The sequence below is a fragment of the Sphaerodactylus townsendi genome, linkage group LG02 (genome assembly GCF_021028975.2).
Source record: "Sphaerodactylus townsendi isolate TG3544 linkage group LG02, MPM_Stown_v2.3, whole genome shotgun sequence".
Classification (NCBI taxonomy): Eukaryota; Metazoa; Chordata; class Lepidosauria; order Squamata; family Sphaerodactylidae; genus Sphaerodactylus; species Sphaerodactylus townsendi.
In genome coordinates this window covers 77,218,013-77,236,009 of record NC_059426.1, presented here as the reverse complement: position 1 = coordinate 77,236,009, position 17,997 = coordinate 77,218,013, and the positions used below count along the sequence as shown (strand labels likewise).

General features: G+C 41.4%; 1 protein-coding gene across 2 annotated transcripts in view; it reads right to left on the bottom strand.

Annotated features, from left to right (window-relative positions):
- Nucleotides 1–3,159: 3,159 nt before the first annotated feature.
- Nucleotides 3,160–17,997, bottom strand: part of PHRF1 (PHD and ring finger domains 1) — a 34,021-nt gene continuing 19,183 nt past the window's right edge. The window contains exons 11-18 of one of the 2 annotated variants that reach the window (XM_048483826.1): nt 17,475–17,662; nt 16,349–16,468; nt 11,636–11,790; nt 8,303–11,023; nt 7,713–7,864; nt 6,533–6,796; nt 4,305–4,433; nt 3,160–4,141 (exon numbers count right to left, since the gene is read on the bottom strand). In XM_048483826.1, the coding sequence (XP_048339783.1) occupies nt 4,004–4,141; nt 4,305–4,433; nt 6,533–6,796; nt 7,713–7,864; nt 8,303–11,023; nt 11,636–11,790; nt 16,349–16,468; nt 17,475–17,662 (3,867 nt within the window). In that variant the 3' untranslated portion in view covers nt 3,160–4,003. The remainder of the gene's footprint in view (nt 4,142–4,304; nt 4,434–6,532; nt 6,797–7,712; nt 7,865–8,302; nt 11,024–11,635; nt 11,791–16,348; nt 16,469–17,474; nt 17,663–17,997) is intronic. The other variant, XM_048483827.1, reaches the window with a different exon arrangement.

Here is a 17,997-nt window from a genome sequence, read left to right as displayed (position 1 = left end):
CAAAGTACTGGTTTTGACCTTTAAGGCTGTTAGCGGCATTGGGCCAGCATATCTGAAGGACCGCATCTCCCCATACTGCCCTGCTAGGGCCCCCCGCTCCTCGGAGGAGCATCTGCTGGAAGTCCCCAGCCCAAAACAGATCCGTATGGCCTCTACAAGGGCCAGGGCTTTTACAGCCCTGGCCCCTACCTGGTGGAACAGGCTCCCTAAGGAGAACAGGACCCTGCGGGACCTTCAAAGTTTCCGCAGGGCCTGTAAAATGGACCTATTCCGCCAGGCCCCCCGTGGATGGGGTTGGGGGGAGGGAACTGTCACCATACTGATTGTTTTAAATTATAGATTGAACTACTGTTTTACATTTTATTGTATGTTTTTAATTATGATGTACACCGCCCTGAGCCTACTGGGGAGGGCGGTCTAAAAATATAATAAATAAGATGAACACTGTGTATGTGAAGTAGTAGATACAGAAAAGTGATTTACTTCTCAATATAGTAGTTAGATTCTAGCATTAAAAAATTATTACTTATGAATTCAGTTGTGCTCCAAGAATCACAAAAATTGGGACAAGTCAAAGCTTGACTTCTGAGCACTGTGAGCATAAGATACGTTATACAGTCTGGTGTATTAGGTTTGCTTAGAAATTAGGCTCCATATTCCCTCAATTTGATTTAGGTTCCACCACTTACTTGGACTCAGGAATATGTCCAGACAGAAATTCAACAGATGCAGGTTTCTCAAGCACTTGCTACATACACACCTACTGCATACCTACTCTGTTGCTCCAAATGGTGTGAGATCTCCTACAATGTGAACAGTGCAGCCTGGTGTCCAAAGATGACTGAATATATAAAAATATCTTTACACAATGTCAAATTATAGAAGTCTAAAAAGCAGATGCCAATACTGATTCTAGGCATCTGAGATTTTGAGAAGCAGAAACCCCCCAATTGTTCTATGAATCCTCAGTTCTCTGACTTTCAGCATACCCCATCTGTATAATGGGGCAAATAAAATCTGTATTGTATGCCTGCACTATTTGTGGCCTTCTCTATGAACTGGGCACCTATGGGCTTAATCTGTAAGCTAGTACAGTATTTGAGACTATTTACATGGTGTGGAAGTTCATTTACAATTTCTATGGGTTTTTTGGAGCACATGTTAACTTGGAAGAGAAGGTAAAGTTTCCCCTTCAGTCGTGTTCGACCCTGGGGTACCACTGCAAGCAGTGATTTCAGAGGCAAGCCATTTTTGTGGGGAAGCTTGCCATTGCTTTCCCTGCTATTATTTACCCCCTAGCTATGTACTAGGTACTCATTTACCAACCAAGGAATGGATGGATGGCTGAGTTGACCATGAGCCAGCTACCAGGATATCTGACCCACAGGGGGCTTGAACTCCTGACCGTGTGAGTGGCAGCGCAAGTGCTTAACCACTATGCCACACGGCTCCTAACTTGGAAGTACTAGTAACTTAATTCTTCTATTAAATGAATGGGTTATTTGAGCCTAGAACATGGCAGCCACATTCATAAGCTGGGCACCTGGCTGTGGTGGCCACTCCCAAAGAGACTTCCCCATGGTGAGGGGAGGCTGGATATACCAAACAGCCTCCACACTGATGTGGAGCCTCTAGGGTTTCAATGGCAGCTTAAGTCCAAAGCACAGCCTGCTGGCATAATGCCAACAAAGGCCAGGAGGGAGCCAACTAAGGTTAGCTCCTCCTTGGCCACACCCTCAGCCTGCCCCCACTACAACAGGGGCAGGGGCCTTGGGATGCTGGCACAGTGTCCAGTACCAGGGGGATGGTGGGGGGGGGGGGCAGCGGATCCCACACACTGGTGAAATCATCCCTCCACTGGGGTAAGTGCCTCAGGGAGGGTAAATGTGCTGGCGTGGCAGCGTGCCACTCCCAAGAGTAGATAAGCCTTCCTACCCTTTGAATGGGGCTCTTAGTCCCCATTGGATAGAAAGGTGGGTTACAATTGATAATCTGAAACACTACATAAACCTATAGCCATTCAAGTCCCTGCTGTGGCTGCAAAATTACATGAGGTGACCTGTGAAGAAAATAGTGTGACAAGAAGAGGATTTTGGAGGTTGAATAGCAGAAGCCTTGTTTGAATCAGCTACATTCCCTTCTAGGTAGTCAGACAATTTAAATATTTTGTACTTATAAATCCCTCTCATACTTCCTATTGCCAGGATTTATGGAAATTTGAGGCAATTTTCTGCAGATATAAATATTCAATTTATAGTTAGTGTCTACCACTAACTTTCTGAATACTACACAATAGTTCTCAAAGCAATTTACAATAATAAAATCTATTGCTCACTAAAGAATACTGCTGTTATGTTGATGGAAGTGTTTGAAAGAGTTTTATTAAGTTGGGGTGAACTGGAGTTTGTCACTTGGATGTCTTTAAGCAGATAGCGTAAGCCACCTTGAGCCACAGGGAAGTGTGGTATAAATGTTCCAGCAAATACAATCAGTAATTGCACTGAATGGTAGAGTAGATCATCTTATAATTTTGTTATGTAGCATTTTGGTTAGCTGGAACTGTTTTTCTCTAGTTTGCAATTTTAAAATACAGCTGTCTGAAATGACCTGGGCTAGAAACTTAGTGTTCAGCTACTTACCTTGGAAGATAGGTGCACGGAAGGCAAGTATGGTAGTAACTTGGATAGGGGAGTGAAGAAAACCAGCATGTGGATCTGTTAAGATGTTACATAGACAAGGATGGAATAGAACTAGGACGCTGAAGTTCAGGGACTGGAAGCAGGCCATGGAATCAGGCACAAATTCCGCATTCATCCTTCTCTGTTTGCTTTCATCATCCCGTACCACTATCCACCAACCCAGATTAAACCAAGCTTGGGGATGCTATTACATCCTCTTCAACATCCTGGTTTAAATCAGGCTCCCCAAAGTGAATTTCAGAGCATTGTATATACATTTAAGCTCAAATTAACAAGTTAACATAAAGGGAAACCTACAGGGCTGGGTGCACACAATCCCATGACTCATTTCCTTCTCCCCAAGACTTTATTAACTGCACACCTGTCTTTGAGAAAATAAATACTTTGCTTGATCTAGATTACCACAAACAACCCCCGCCTCCCCCATCTCCCGAACAAAGGACACCTCCTGCAGGACTGAAACAATTCAAAATAATTTTATAAATTGTCACATTTCCACTTTGTACATTCTTCTGTTGCACTCCTCGGGTTTGCCACTGAAAGCTCGCAAATGTATCCCCTCCCCCTCCCCTCTCAGAGAAAGGTAATTTTGTTCAATGCAAAATAAACCATCAGCACATTATTCAAAGGAAGTGCAACTTAGTCCAGTTCTCCCACCATCAAACCCCCACAAATTGAAGTTGGAGTTCCTCATCAAGACAGCCTCACCAAAGTGTAAATAAATGCCACTTGAAGAGCAATATTTTCTGAAGAGAATTTATAAAGGCTAAGTGCATATCTGCATTTCCCATATGACAGAATGAGTCAAAATTTCTCTCACTGAACAGGCAAAAATACCACAGTTCAATTAAACTAATTTCAGAGAAATCTTTAAAGAATCCGTACTTCTCATAAATAAAACCACAATGGGAACAGCATACATTGGCGCATACTGTATAGAAAAAATGTTGTCTTTCAACTGTGAGCAGGTCAGATGCACAGACTCCTCCCCCCCGCCAGATATGTGATCAAACTAAATCATGAAAATTGATAGTGCACTCTCCCTACATATGTACACACTCACACACAGAGTTTTCTATGTCCAGAGCTACTCCTCAAAGTAAAGGGGTGTATGCTGACAATTTGCTTCTTGAATGGCAGTGAAATTTATGATAAGACTCCAGTCCTGCAGGTAAGTCCCACTGCATCCAGTACCAGAGGAGGGGGTGTTCCATAACATGCAACTGCATATCTCCATCTTCCCGTCGACGAAGAAAATTCCTTGGTGAGAAGCATCTCCACTGTTTCATCTGAGTCTCAGTTTCTCAGTTCCCAACTTCCCGAGGCTCTTCTGCTGTGTCAGTCTTCTTGTGTTTCCGTATATGTTTGTACTTCTCAACATAAGCCTTCACAAGATTAGCTACTTTGACAGGGTTGATTTCACCACTTTTACTATGACAGATCTAAGAAACAAAAAAAGTGGATAATGTTAAAGTTTCTAAAACCTTCGTGTTTATCAGCACAATGTGACGGAGTCGGATTTTACTGTGTGAACAGCTAAAATCCAGCTCCCGTTCAAAGCAAGTGACCTGAGCTGCCAGCTAACGAGCTTTTCGCTCCCGTTACCTTTTGCACTGCCTTCCGAAGGATGTCTTTATATTCCTCCTTTGTGATCTCTCTCTTCTGGTAAAAGGGCTTAATTGCAAGTTTCACTTCTTCCACAGCCCTCTCTTGCATGTGAAGCTTCTTCATATACTACAACAAAAAAGTTGAATTAGCCAAAACTGTCTCAATTCAAAATATCCTATGAGTTAAAGAGCACGGCTGCTACCTGCATGCATGAGACCTCAATCCCAGAAAGGCAGCTGTGTAGTCATGATGTAAAATGTAATTAGAGTACTGTATTTTAATAGAGACCAGTACTAAAATGTATGGAGTTTACTTGTTTATTTAATTGTATTGTATACCTGTGCTGTGAACCGCCCTGAGCCCTCCGGGGGAGGGCGGCCTACCAGCCTAATCAATCAATCAATCAATCAATCAATCAATCAATCAATCAATCAATCAATCAATCAATCAATCAGAGAAGAGGTTTGCTTAAGAATCAGTGACTAAAAAAAGAGGAAGGAGACCATTTTCATAATGAACAGAAACAGTAACTGGATCTTCCAAACACCGGGACTTTAGACAAGTTCATAAAGGAAAGTGCTTAGTAAGATAATCAGTAATCTTGGCAAAGTTATTGGAAATATTAAAAGAGCAACTCCAGAAGGATGTTTCTGTACCAGAAATGGGGGTAACAAGATGACATACATTATCTGAAGTAAGCAAATGTGTGAACAAAAGACAAAATCAAACGTCAGATAAAAGCAGAAAGAAGAAAAACATAGCATTAACGCAGTGATTTTTCACAATGGCATTATGGTATGCATGTGGGTGATTCTAATCATCACATTTCTATAAGTACCGTATATACTCATGTATAAGTCGAATTTTTCAGTACATTTTTAATGCTGAAAAAGCTCCCCTCGACTTATATGCGGGTCATTAAAATTTTTTGTGTGTTTTTACTTTGCCGGCCAGCAGGGGGCGCAGTTTTTGCTAGCAACACCAAATTTTCAGGGTACCCTCAGAAGACACCCCTGGTGATACCAGCCAAGTTTGGTAAAGTTTGGTTCAGGGGGTCCAAAGTTATGGACCCCCAAAGGAGGTGCCCCCATTCCCCATTGTTTTCAATGGGAGCTATTAGTAGATGGGGCTACCCTTTTGAGGGTCCATAACTTTCGACCCTCTGAACCAAACTTCACCAAACCTGGCTGGTCTCATCAGGAGAGTCTCTTTATGATACCAGCCAGGTTTGGTGAAGTTTGGGTCAGGGGATCCAAAGTTATTGATCCCCAAAAGGGTGCCCCATCCCCCATTGTTTACAATGGAAGCTAATAGTAGATTTTCCATTTCTGATAATATCCCTCTTAAAATCTAAGTTGAGTTACATTTGGACATACAAATGATGAGGAGGAATCCAGTTTTGAAGGATTTTAACTCTTGTGTTTTAGCTTAGTTGCTGATTGAGCTAAGGTTTTTGTACTTTTAAAGTTATTGTTGAGACCATATTGTTCTTGTTGACCCTCTTTTCCACTTACAGAGCCAGTTTACTGTTTTTCTTTTAAATAAATATTCAAAAACATTTAACCTACTGATGCCTCAATTGATGTAATTTTATTGGTATCTATTTTTATTTTTGAAATTTACCAGCTGCTGCTGCATTTCCCACCCTCGACTTATACGCAAGTCAATAAGTCTTCCCAGCTATTTGTGGTAAAATTAGGTGCCTCGACTTATATGCGGGTCGACTAATACACGAGTATATACGGTATCTAGTAAAAATGGAGACCGTACTAACCAGTATTTAAGATGATCAATCACTTGGAAGACCTTTCTTATGAAGATAAATTCAAGGAACTGAAGCATTTCATTTTAGAAAATGACAAGTTAGGAGGGACATGGACATTTATAAGAAGATTATAAATGGCTCCCAAACAGAATTCATCAGGAGAGGTTTCTCTCTCTTTCTCTCAATGCATATAGGATCACTCAGCAAAACTGTGACTGGCAATAACAGAGGTAAAGTCTATCAACAGCCTTGCACGACATTAGTTAAATGGAACCTCCATGTCCAGTAGTTATACACCACTGGTGAGAAATACTATGCCATCGAGGGCCATCACGTCTGGCTTGCAGGTTTTCCTGCTGCATCAGTTGACTGCTGCTAGAGAAAGAAGGCTGGACTAAGTGGTCTGACGCAGCAGGCCTATTCTTAGGTGCCTGTATCCCTTTCAGGCTCAATCACTCACCTCTTCATTTTTTGTTTTCTCTACTGGGGATTGAGGAGCTTTGACTTCCTCTTCCTCTGCATTGCCGGTGGAAGCTGCCTGGATTCCTGGCTCCGAGGCCGTAGTCAGATTGCCAGGCTCCGGAGTCAGTCCTTGTCCTGCCACATAGCCAAGCAAAGGAAGGCTCCCCTGCATTATGAACTGAACGGTGGGCTGGCTAACAGGTGCATAAGGTGGCAGACTCGAGGCCAGCGGTGCTGCCAAAGGTAGGTTTTGGTTGTAAACCTGAAGTGAAAGAACAGATGTCAGAAACCACGCCACTAAACGTCCTCAGGAACACCAAGGGCAGTATCCCCCAGAACTTAATGCCTGTTCAAAATGGCTCATCAGCCTCTATTTCCACTACTGGTAAGAAGCACAAGAAAACATGTTTTTGTCATGATATAAAAAAAAGAGAGAAAAGTTCACTAAAGGGTCATTTCAAGTTAGCAGAAGTTTGCAAACCCCAGAGGCCAGAGACAGTCAGTCTAGGGGCGAAGGAGCAGTTAACCTTTAACATGATTGGTTAATTCAACTGCAACTCTAGACCAATGAGAGGCTGATGCCGGGGCGGGGAAAAGTATCCTGTTGGATGTATGCTTTGTGTATGCTATGCTAAGTAGAGATAGAGACTGAGTCTAAGTTAAGTTCTGTGTGTGTGTGTTGAACTTTGTTATTACTGAAGAGTTCTGTATAGTCTTATAGTCTTGTATAGAATAGACTTGTGTAGCCTTGCAACTGCTAAAATAAAACCTTCCTATGGAAAGAACATCTTGAATGGAGAGTATTCTTTTCCAAGTGTGAGAGAAGGTTGCAGAGAGTGCAAGAAGATTATTATCCTTCTCATCTTACCAGAGTGACTCTGCTTTAAACTCTGCTGATAGTTTTTACACAGTCCAATAACTGATTTGTTTTTATAGTCAGCTCCTGAAATTACAAGTCTGTGGCAAAGCGGCAGAAATTTGTTTCCATTTTAAAACAGAAGGCATGGTGGGAATACCAACATCAGGAGATTACCGACATATATGGGCTGTATGAAATGTAGTGCATGGAAGAGGCGGTGGAGCAGCATTCCACAATAAAAGTCAGGTGGGGCACAAAGAGGTTACAGATGAAGTGGAATGGCCTTCCATGACACTGGGATTCTAGTAGGGCAACCAACCTGAGAGGAATCTAGATCAGGAAACATAGGCTCAGGAATCATATAATTGGTTGGAGGAGACTCAGATAACTGCACCTGATTTAATGTTTGGGTCAAATCCTCTGCTTTCCAGACCCCTTCTTTCGTTCTCTGCTGTTTGCAGAATGGCACTCCTAGAACATCCCCAGGAAAAAAGCAGCATTTCAGGATAGCAAGAAATCCAGCATCACAAGTCAAAACTGAAGTGTAGCCCCTCCCTTAATCAACTTAGCACTGACTGCCTAGGGATTCTATCCCATTAGTATATGGCCTTCTACAATGTTCTTTAAACAGAATGCTTTATCTCCAAGTGGAAGTATTTGTTTAAATACAAAAAGAACTAGAGAAGTTGTATCCCTAACTTAAAATTCCTTAAAATGGACTTTTTAGAAAATGCAATGCAGTATACAGAGAAGTCAGTACCATTATTTATATTTATTTATATTTAGGGAGTTTTGAAGAATGTCCCACTATAAACAGTGCTAAGCTATTACACTTATTGTTTCTTTAAAAGTGACTTCTACATTCATTACATGGTCTTTTCATATTTTTAAGAACTACAATATGCTTACTTGGTGTTTTGTCCGCAGCCGTTGTATCACTTCCTTCCTCTTGTAAATTCCATGTAACCCTTTTTACTAACGTTTTAGATTTCAACACAGGGCCTGGGGCTACTGCCTCTAGTTCAGGTTTATTTACATTAGCTGCCTTCTCATCTAACAAAAGGTCCATATCTTTAGCTTCCATTGCTGTTTTGACTTCAGCTGAAGCTTGGGCTGGCAATGCCTCATCACCGTCTTGTACAAGTTCCTCCTCCTTCAAAAGAGAATCTGTTAGAAATGGACAGACATCTTCTTGCTTGGTTGCAGTGTCCTCCGATGTATCACTTTGCTTACTAAGCTCTAGTGATTCAGTGCCTGTTGCCAGTTCCTTCTTGGAGGAGGAATTTACATTGTCTGGCAATATTTCAGAATCTGTGCATTCCAGTTGAGAAAGAATTGCTTCATTCATAAGTTTTTCACAGACTTGTTCCACTGCCATGGGCTCCTCTAGATCAGCTTCTAATAGGGTACCTTTTACAGTAATGTCCTGTGTAGACATTCGGTCTATATGAACATCCAAAGGTTCTTGCATGGTATTTTCTAGCTCTTGTATCAGAGGAACAGTGTGTTCAAGACACCTGTTCAGGTTATCACCTGAAGATTTCTGATCCTTCCCTTGAGGAGGCAGCAACACCTCTTTTGGCTTGTGTTTCTTTTCTTTGGACCATGACCTAGATTGCAACTGTTTCTCCTTAGATTTAGTTCTTTTATGTTCTCTAAATCTTGATGGAGAAGATGATTTTGATTTCCTTTTTCGTCTTTCCAGAGACCTAGATCTTGATCTTTTTCTCTCTTGGGATCTTGAGGACCTCTCTTTCTCATACCTGTCATAGCTCCTGCCTCTTCTATGCTTCTTTTTTTTAATTCTCTCAGCACATTCTTGTTCCCTTGCCTTAGAAACAGAATGTTTTTTTTTCTTTCGGCTTCCGTAGTATTCAAAAGGAGAGTGGCCTGGACTAGCAGATCGCGACCTGGACCTCTTGCGTTCTTTTGGCCAGGAACTCTTTGCTTTTTTGTCTTTAGTTTTATCCTTTGCTTTCTTCTTTTTGGATCGATCACAACTACTGGAGTAATCACTAGATGACTGCCTGACCTTTGATTTAATCCTTTGGCTTCTGCTTTCCTCACCAGACGCAGAAGCAGATCTTGAGCTTCTGTCCCTTGAACACGTCCTTGATCTGGATCTTGACCTGGTGGACTTGTATTCTTTCACCGCTGTCTTTTTCTGTTTTACCTTCTTCTCGTTCAGAGAACTGGAATTTGATGGGAAGTGTGATAATGACAGTTTCTCAGATTGCTCATTTTTAGGTGTATTTTGCTGCTGATTCTCACCTGAAGGACTGTCCAAGTCCATTTTTACTCTAGATTTAACCTGAGCCTCTTCAAAACCAATCCTAAAATTTTCTTTATGTAAATGCTCTACATCAGTAACTTCTTGTTTGATGGCAGTGGAAGTACAGGGTGTCCTTGATAATTCTTCCTCATCAATTTTTTCTTGTTCTGTATCAGAGACCTGCTCCACAAGCCTCTCTTTAATTACTGCATCATCGTTAGACTCTGCATTACTCGATGGAACATCAGACGATTCTGCCCCAGACCCAAAGATATTTTCCAGCATGTAAGGGGTAAAACGACGCACTGTTTGGAATGTCTGGACTTTTGGACTTGCTATGGATATTGTCCTAGTGATGTTAGTCAGAGGCAACCTTTCAGGACTGCTGTTGGTAGAACTCGAATCAGAACCTGTTGGATCAAAAGGATCATAAATTTCACTTTTCATTGGTTTTGTTTTTTTCAGAGAAAAGAGAGGTGAAGGGTTCTCTTTCTGCTGCACTTTGTTGTCAACAGGCCGGAAAGTATTGCAAAATCCAGGATTTGACAGTCTGCTGGAATGCCCAACATTTCCAGGGATATTGATTCTAAAGCTCTCAAAGGAAGAGCTTCCAACTTTCCCTCTGGATGGAGGATCTGAGGAAGTGCCGCGGGCGACAGCATTTATAGCAGGAGTACCGCCACTCACGTGTGCTTGTCTCTGAGGGGCATTTGCTGCGCTGCTTTCCATTTTACTACCCCTGACTGGCTGGTTTGTGCTCCCTTTGCCAGTCAATTGTGTTATACAAGAGCTGGGAATGTCACCACTTCGATTACTGGTGGACTGAGATTCCAAATGCCCACTATTTGCTTCCTTTTTAATCTTTGGTATCCTGGGAAGTTCAGAGATATCAAGCCTTTTAGGAGCAGGTTTTAGAGGCTGCCTCACAGGAACAGTTTTTGAAACTGAACTGACGGCATTATGCAGAGACTTAGAAGATGCAGCAGGAAGGCCAGCAGGCAGTTTAGAGCCACCATTAAATCTGGATCCTTCGCCCAGTTTGGGAACACATCTATTGATATTTGCCAGATTCTGATTCTGAACAGACCTTGGAGTCATTGAATATTCAAATCGAACAGGTGCCCTTCCAGCTGTAGTCTGCAACGGACTTGCTGCTTTATTTGTTATGTTTAACGAAGGTGGGGATGATGAATAAGTATTTGAGGTGGTGGACCTGGAGTTCGGATTCAGTTGTACCAAAGGTTCAGCACCAGAACTACTAACTGCAGTCTCCAAACATGCTGCATCAGGCTGGGAAGCGCCTTCCAAGCTTTCTTCTACTCTTGAATTACTTACTGAATTGCTGTGAAGTAATGGAACTGGAAGGGAACATGAGAAAAACATTAAGCTTTTCCATTATTTACAAGCACCAAAGTAAAACCAAAAGCCATTCATTTAATATCAAGCTACCATAGTATAGGTGTATTTACTGACAACTATTGCTGCTATGCAAGTCACTGTTGCTGAACTGAAGTTTCTAGCTAGTGTCACAGTAGTTATCCCCTTGAGCACACAGGCTAGGTACACAAGTTATGACTCTCTGAGAAATCTATCACTGCACTATATGTTTGTTTCATATTAGTTCAATCTACCTTTGAACAATTTGAATACCCACATGCATGGTCACATATTCTGCAATTCAGATGCATATGATTGATCACTGTTGGGCTTCCTACAGTAGAAATAGTTGACTATCATAGGCAGTTTTCCTCTGAGGCCAAGTTTCCAAACCCTACGTGAACTGTGAAATATCCACAATAAGGCCTGTGACTTACAAAGTGCAAAGGATGAAAACCAAATACTTGTATTTATTTGCCCAGTTTCACAAGAATTAGATGTTCCTAAACCTAAGAATGAGACACATCTGCTGGACTTAGGATTGATCTGGTCAGTCACGTTGGTAAATAAGGACTGAAACCAAAAATCCTTACCAGTTTTCTTTGCCGTTAAAGAGCCATCTCTATTAATCACAACATCAGAACCACTCATCATAAGAAGGCTTTGTCCAGACAAAATGCTCCCCAACAGGTCAGGCACAGGTGCTGGCTCAGCTTCTGATTCAGGTATCAAGGCAGGCATACTCCTCCTATAAGTTATACATGGAACACTGTTTCTATTTTTTTTAAGTATGAAATCCTACTACACCAGACCCATCAAAACAAAGGCACTTTTACATCAGTTTACCATTAGAGCTCAGTACAGATCTAGGACAGGATCCTATGATTACCCCTGACCCAGAAAGATTTCCCTCCATAAAATAATTACTTTTCTTCATCAGTTGAAGACTTTGTCCGACAGAATAAATTCTCCACTGGAGGAAAACTTGGTGGAATACAGACACAGGATCCAGCTTGGCCAAAGAGTTTTGGAATACAAATCCTACAGTTGCAGCTCTATAAGCATGGAGCAGCTGCATGGTTCAAAACAGGAAATCAAGATCAACTGTACAATGGTTGGTCACTGTTTTCAGAAGGAGGGGTCTATGAAGAGTACAAACACAGTTATGAACAAGGTACAGTTATTTAGGCAGGAAACAAGATTTAAGGGCAACTTCCTATGCAGAAAGCTTTAGAAATCGGTTGAAAGGTTTACTGGTTATTAAGGGGCATATTATGTAACTCCCAGAAAGCTGTAAATATCTGCCTGTGTACCTAGATATTTGCATAAATGAAAATAGGCTGCAGAACATTTTTTCTTGGCTGAGCATGCATAGTGCCAGCAATGTCTCATTTTTATTCCAATAAGACATCTAAAATTATTCAAATAAATCAAGTGAATAGTACATCTATTTATTGTGTTGAAGAATTAGAAAAGAAAAGAACAGTAAGGAATTTCCAAAAGTTATTTCTGAAAGCACAAGTCCAAATCTGCATACTGACAGCTTGGCTTTATCCCTATGTTATTTTGGTCCATATCTTCCCTAAATTTAAGTTTAGGAATGCCTGATGCTATCAGCAAGGTTCCCATGAAACTTATCTTTTTGCAAAGTGCACAAAACAGAAATGTTCCAAAGGACATTTTGAGAAAGAGATCAGAAGTATGGTATAACAGATCAGCTCAAACAGTTACTTGTGTAAAGGGTTGTATTGTAGTATATCACATTATTTATTGCATGAATATTGCAGTTTAATGTCAATTTAATGTCTTCTAACTTAATAACACTTTCTTCAGCATGACCTACATTGACTGTTTCTTATTATTTCTCCCCACTGTCTTTCAATTCTAGCACTTTTTTTAAAAAATGTGTGCTATTTGGCTGAATTTGCATTTCATATTTTGTAATCTGCCTTGAGTCTCAGGTAGGCTAGAAAGGAGATTATTAATATTTCATTCAGCATCCAGCAGTTCAAGTTCTTTTTTTTCAAAAGCAGGAATGCTTACTCTAGCTGGCTTATGCACATGAATAGCCACAGCACAAATTTTTCTACCGTGTATTTTGATACAATGGTAATAATAATGTAATCGTGTGGTTCTAACTTTCTAGGCACCTGTCTGTTCTGGCAAAACAGACACGGATGTAAAAATCTCAAACAACACTCCTTCTACCTACCCCTAGCTCAGAACTTTCACTAGAGAAGAGTATTCAGGGTGGCGAAAACAAAGATCCTTGGAGGACAGGTGAGATTAGTATTAAATGTTCTTCTAATGTAGTGGTTCTCAACCTTTCTAATGCCGCAACCCTTTCATACAGTTCCTCATGTTGTGGTGACCCCCAACCCTAACATTTATCCATTTTACAGATGGAGAACACTGATGCAGAGAGTCTTAGGTGACCCCTGGGTCCCCAAAGGGGTCCCGACCCACAGGTTGAGAACCACTGTTCTAATGAATACCTCTGAAATCCAATTTTGAACAGAGAGGCAGTGTTGTACAGTAGTTAGAATGTCAGACTAGAACAGAAGAGACCTGGATTAAAATTCCTACTCAGCTATGAAGCTCCCAGTATTGCTGTGATGATAAAATGGGGGAGGAGAGGAGAATCACGTGCACTGCCCTGACCTTGTTGAAGAAAAGGGAACGTTGTGTTTTTTTTAAATGACAGACAAGGACCTAAAGACAACACTCCCCTCCATGGCAAGGATTGACGTACAGAGGGCAACTCCCTCATGGACCCACAAAGCCATGAGGGATGCCACAGACAAGCTAAAGCCTGCCTTCCCAGTCTATGCCCACATTTGAGAACGCCACTAGCAGTCATTACAGCAAGCAAAGCCTATCAGTGCCACAGAAAGATGGGGGTTAATGACCTTGCCTGAGACTGAAAATACACACATTCCTCTCCATAAACTTTCACACGCATTCAACCTCCACGACAATGCAACCACATAATATAAAAGATAAGCCTCATATTCACACTGACTTTTCACAGAAATGCCAACAAACCTGCCTTCAAACCAACTGAGTGCTAAAGTAAAAGATTTGCCAAGGAAGGTCTGAGCCAAGTACTTGCAAACAAGCTGTCTGTAACAGACATGCTGCACATCTGAAACATGTCTAAGCAACATAATTGTAGCATACCTCAACTGCAAAACCAAGTTAAAAACTTAGGCTAAGAGGCTCCAGTTTAAACAAATACATCTGCAATGTTGCTAAATGAACTTGAACTAAGTATTTTTTAAAAAAATCTGTGTCCCATCATGGCATTCCTCTTATGTTTTTGTCTTACCTGTGGCAACTCACCTTCACTGGAGGTTAGTATTTGGCTGCATTCCTGCTCTTTGGTAGATTCTCCCTAAATGTCAATGGGGTTTTGGCCTCTTTGGCTCTAGAGGAAACATCTCAGTGTACTCAGTTTACACTTTGGCTCCTAATAAAAAGGAAGCAAAAAGCTCCCTAAACCTTAAAAGCATTTGAGTTTATTTCACAAGCATGGAACCACATCATAGAAGCTTCATTTCTGGTGATTCCTTGTGGAAGATGAGCAGGAATCCAGCCAAATAACCATTCTAGGGCAGGGAATCTGTATTTTCCTCCAAATACACAATTGAAACTGTCTTTACAAGTGAAATCACAATTTCTGACTACACTATCTTGGATGGCTTTGTTGAAGGTGTTTAAACAGGGCCATTTCAATCTCCACCCAACTCTGACCCACAAAACAAACTAAAGATGGTAATTCCACTGTTATGTGTCCAGTCTCCTCCCCTTCTTTTTCAAGCCAGTGACCTCTCCTGTTCGGCAAAGTCATAAATTGTTCCTCATTCACCCTTTCAGTCTCCCTGTTTTTAGTTCCAACTGCAACAGAATCTACTAGTGCCAGCATTCTCTGTCTTAACCCTGTTAAAGAAACAACACCTTATTGACTGAGACCTACTTTAAACATGAGGCTGGGGGTGTATTAAAAAAGGAAGAGGTTATGACAGGGAGGTTTCCATACACACAGTATCACATATAATTTGAGTTTCAACATTTGCCCACTGGCCCTGCATGCTTCCAGGCTGTGGATCTGGGGCCTGTGGGCAGGTACAAATGCTGAGTGTGTTCATTCCAGCATCAGATTTAAGTGTGATCCTCAGAGTGAGGAAACTCATTGTTTCGATTTAACATAATAACATGTTTCACAACATGCTCAAACTGTCCAATGCAGATCTGAATAATGAGAGGAAGACCTGGGCTAACCTCATGGCAAGTTATTCTTTATGCAGGAACAGGCAGAAAACACAGGCTTTCCCTTTTTCCACCTGACTGAAGCAGCAGGAATGTCTGTGGGATTATGAAGAAGTTCACCACATGAGAATAAATGCCAACAGCTGCAGCAGCATTGCCTCAACCAGCAGGGCAGGTGTCCACTGAAGGGTGGGGGGAGAGGGGGAGAACAGTTTGCCAAGTCATGCTCTGTTCTTCTCCAGCTCAAAGTGGCCGTCTGTGCATGTCTCTCTTCTTAGCCTCCTCCCTCAAATTAGAAAGCACCATGATGGCAATTTCACTTCAGCAATATGGTCGTATTAAATGCTTACACTTAATGCTGGGAAAATCTGTTTTTATTTCCTAGTGCTGAAGGTAAACATAATTCCTGGCTACCATTAGAAAACTCCCCAAAGAGTTCAAAGTACACAAAGAGGATCTCCCACTTTCCGTTACTCCGGCAGGACGGATTTGATTTAAATTAGCACGACTTGATTTAAATCAGGGTCTGTTACATAGAGAAAAATTCTTGCTGGTATAATCTTAAGTACAAGCAGCTGAAGGTTTTATTTTTGGAATAATTATTGATTTTTATCTACCCTGCCTAAATGCCATTTGAAGAACGAGAGTACCCCGAGCTTCATTTGCACCAAATTTCATCTGTCTTCATATTGCATAAGTGCTTGAATTTTTATACCCTTTTAAATAAAATAACCAATAGAGCCCGAGCACCTATAACTGAGAGTTCACCTGTTTATCATTAAGGCATAGGGACAGAAGCACTATTTTACTGAATTAAATTGCCACTGCTACTAGTTTCACAGACAGGGACTGAGGTGAAAGACAGTAAGTTATCCACAGCTAAGCCACGATTTGAACCACTTTTTGTATATATCCAGCTCTGCAGCCTACAGCACAAAACACAAGTCCATGAAAAGGTCAGGTCTTCATCATGCTGTGCGAAGAAACATCTATATCCTGCTGTTTTACACAAAAAAGCATGAACCAGTTGGCCTTACCCAGGAAGTCCCACAGCAACTGGCCTAGCAACAGGACGATGGGATCGAAGTGCCGACTGAGAGAGGACCCTCCTTTTGGCGCTCACAGGTGAGGCTGAGTTTACAGGAAGCTCTTCATTACTAATAGGAAAGAAGTTTGGAAAATGACTGCCAGTTTCATCTCAGCTTTGTGTACAACTGGAATGGACAGTCTCCTTCCGTCTGTTCTGGTGAATCAACTACAGTCTTTAGGCTGCTACCTGCTGGCTGTTTCCCCACTCAGAATGACCCATCCAGCATCAACCAAAGTCTGGGCTTTTTTCATCACAGCTCCCACACTATGGAAAGGGCTTTCTGAAGAGGTGACGGGAGCTCCCTCAACGGAGATCTTTAGGATGAGCTGCCAGACTTACCTGCTTGCTAGAGCTTCTGATGGCATTTAACAGAAGGCATTTTTTTGGTGGGGGTGTGTATAGGGTTTTAAAAAATTCTATTTGGTTTTAATTTGTAATGATTTTATTATCACTTTAGGCTACCTTGAGCCAAGAGGAAAAGTAAGATTTAAACTTTTTAACAAATATTCAATCTGCAAAAAACAAAAAAACCAGTCTTTCAAAGTAATACAACACATTTTAAAACTGGAAGGGTGTGCATAGCAAATTCAGTATATTCTCTGACTGATCCAATTTGGTTTTTGTAATTCTGAACAAAGGAAACTCAAAACTTATGCTGCAGGACATACTTTGGTTAACAACTGGTTAGAGGAGGATTTTAACCACACCAAAGAATCTGAGACAGCAAACATAAGCATGAAGCTCCCTCCCAGAAAGAGAACTGTGAAGGTACAATATCTTTAGGTCTGTAAAGTAAAGCACAACCAAGACAAGAACTATACTCAAATCTCAGCGCTAAGAACTGGATTACACCAGCCTCTCTTTAAAGCAAGGTTTTACATATTTCAATTTCAGACATGTAGGCATGAATCTACTGTCTTAACCCACCCCAGCATTAAGACTTAGAATGGGTAAATTGGAAATATGTAACCCTGGCAGCTAGAAAACTATGCCAACAGTTCTTAAAACATTTAATTACTGATAAAGCCAAAGAGTAAATTTAATTGTTTTCTTGTCACTTGTCCATTTCTTACCTGTTGTATGGATCCAGCTCAAAGGGGTCTCCAAAAACAGAGAGAGATGCTGCTCCAATATCTGCTCTCATAAGGCCAAGCGAGGGATCCACTGGTTTGTACATGGAAGGGATGGACATGCCATGTACAGGCTTGCCAAGACCAAGAGTTTTGGCAATTCGGGAACGGACAGTCACATCAGTTTTTATCTGAGCAGAAAAACTGTAAGTTAACCGCAAGCAAGGAACAGGAGTTCAATAAAGCCTTCTGAAGCCAGAAAACAGCATATCAGTCATACAAACATAAGGGATGGCGACTGTGACTAGTATTTGGCTGGGAGACCTCTAAGGAATGCCAGGGGCAAGATGTGGAGGCAGGCAATGGCAAACTACCTCCAAATATCTCTTGCCTTGAAAACCCTACTAGGTTGCCATAAGAAAGCTATGACGACAACAACAAAGGGGGGGGGGGATGGTGGCATGTTCATACCTCATCAAACATAGTCACACAAAAGTACTGTCTTACAAGAAGGTATCAACTAAGC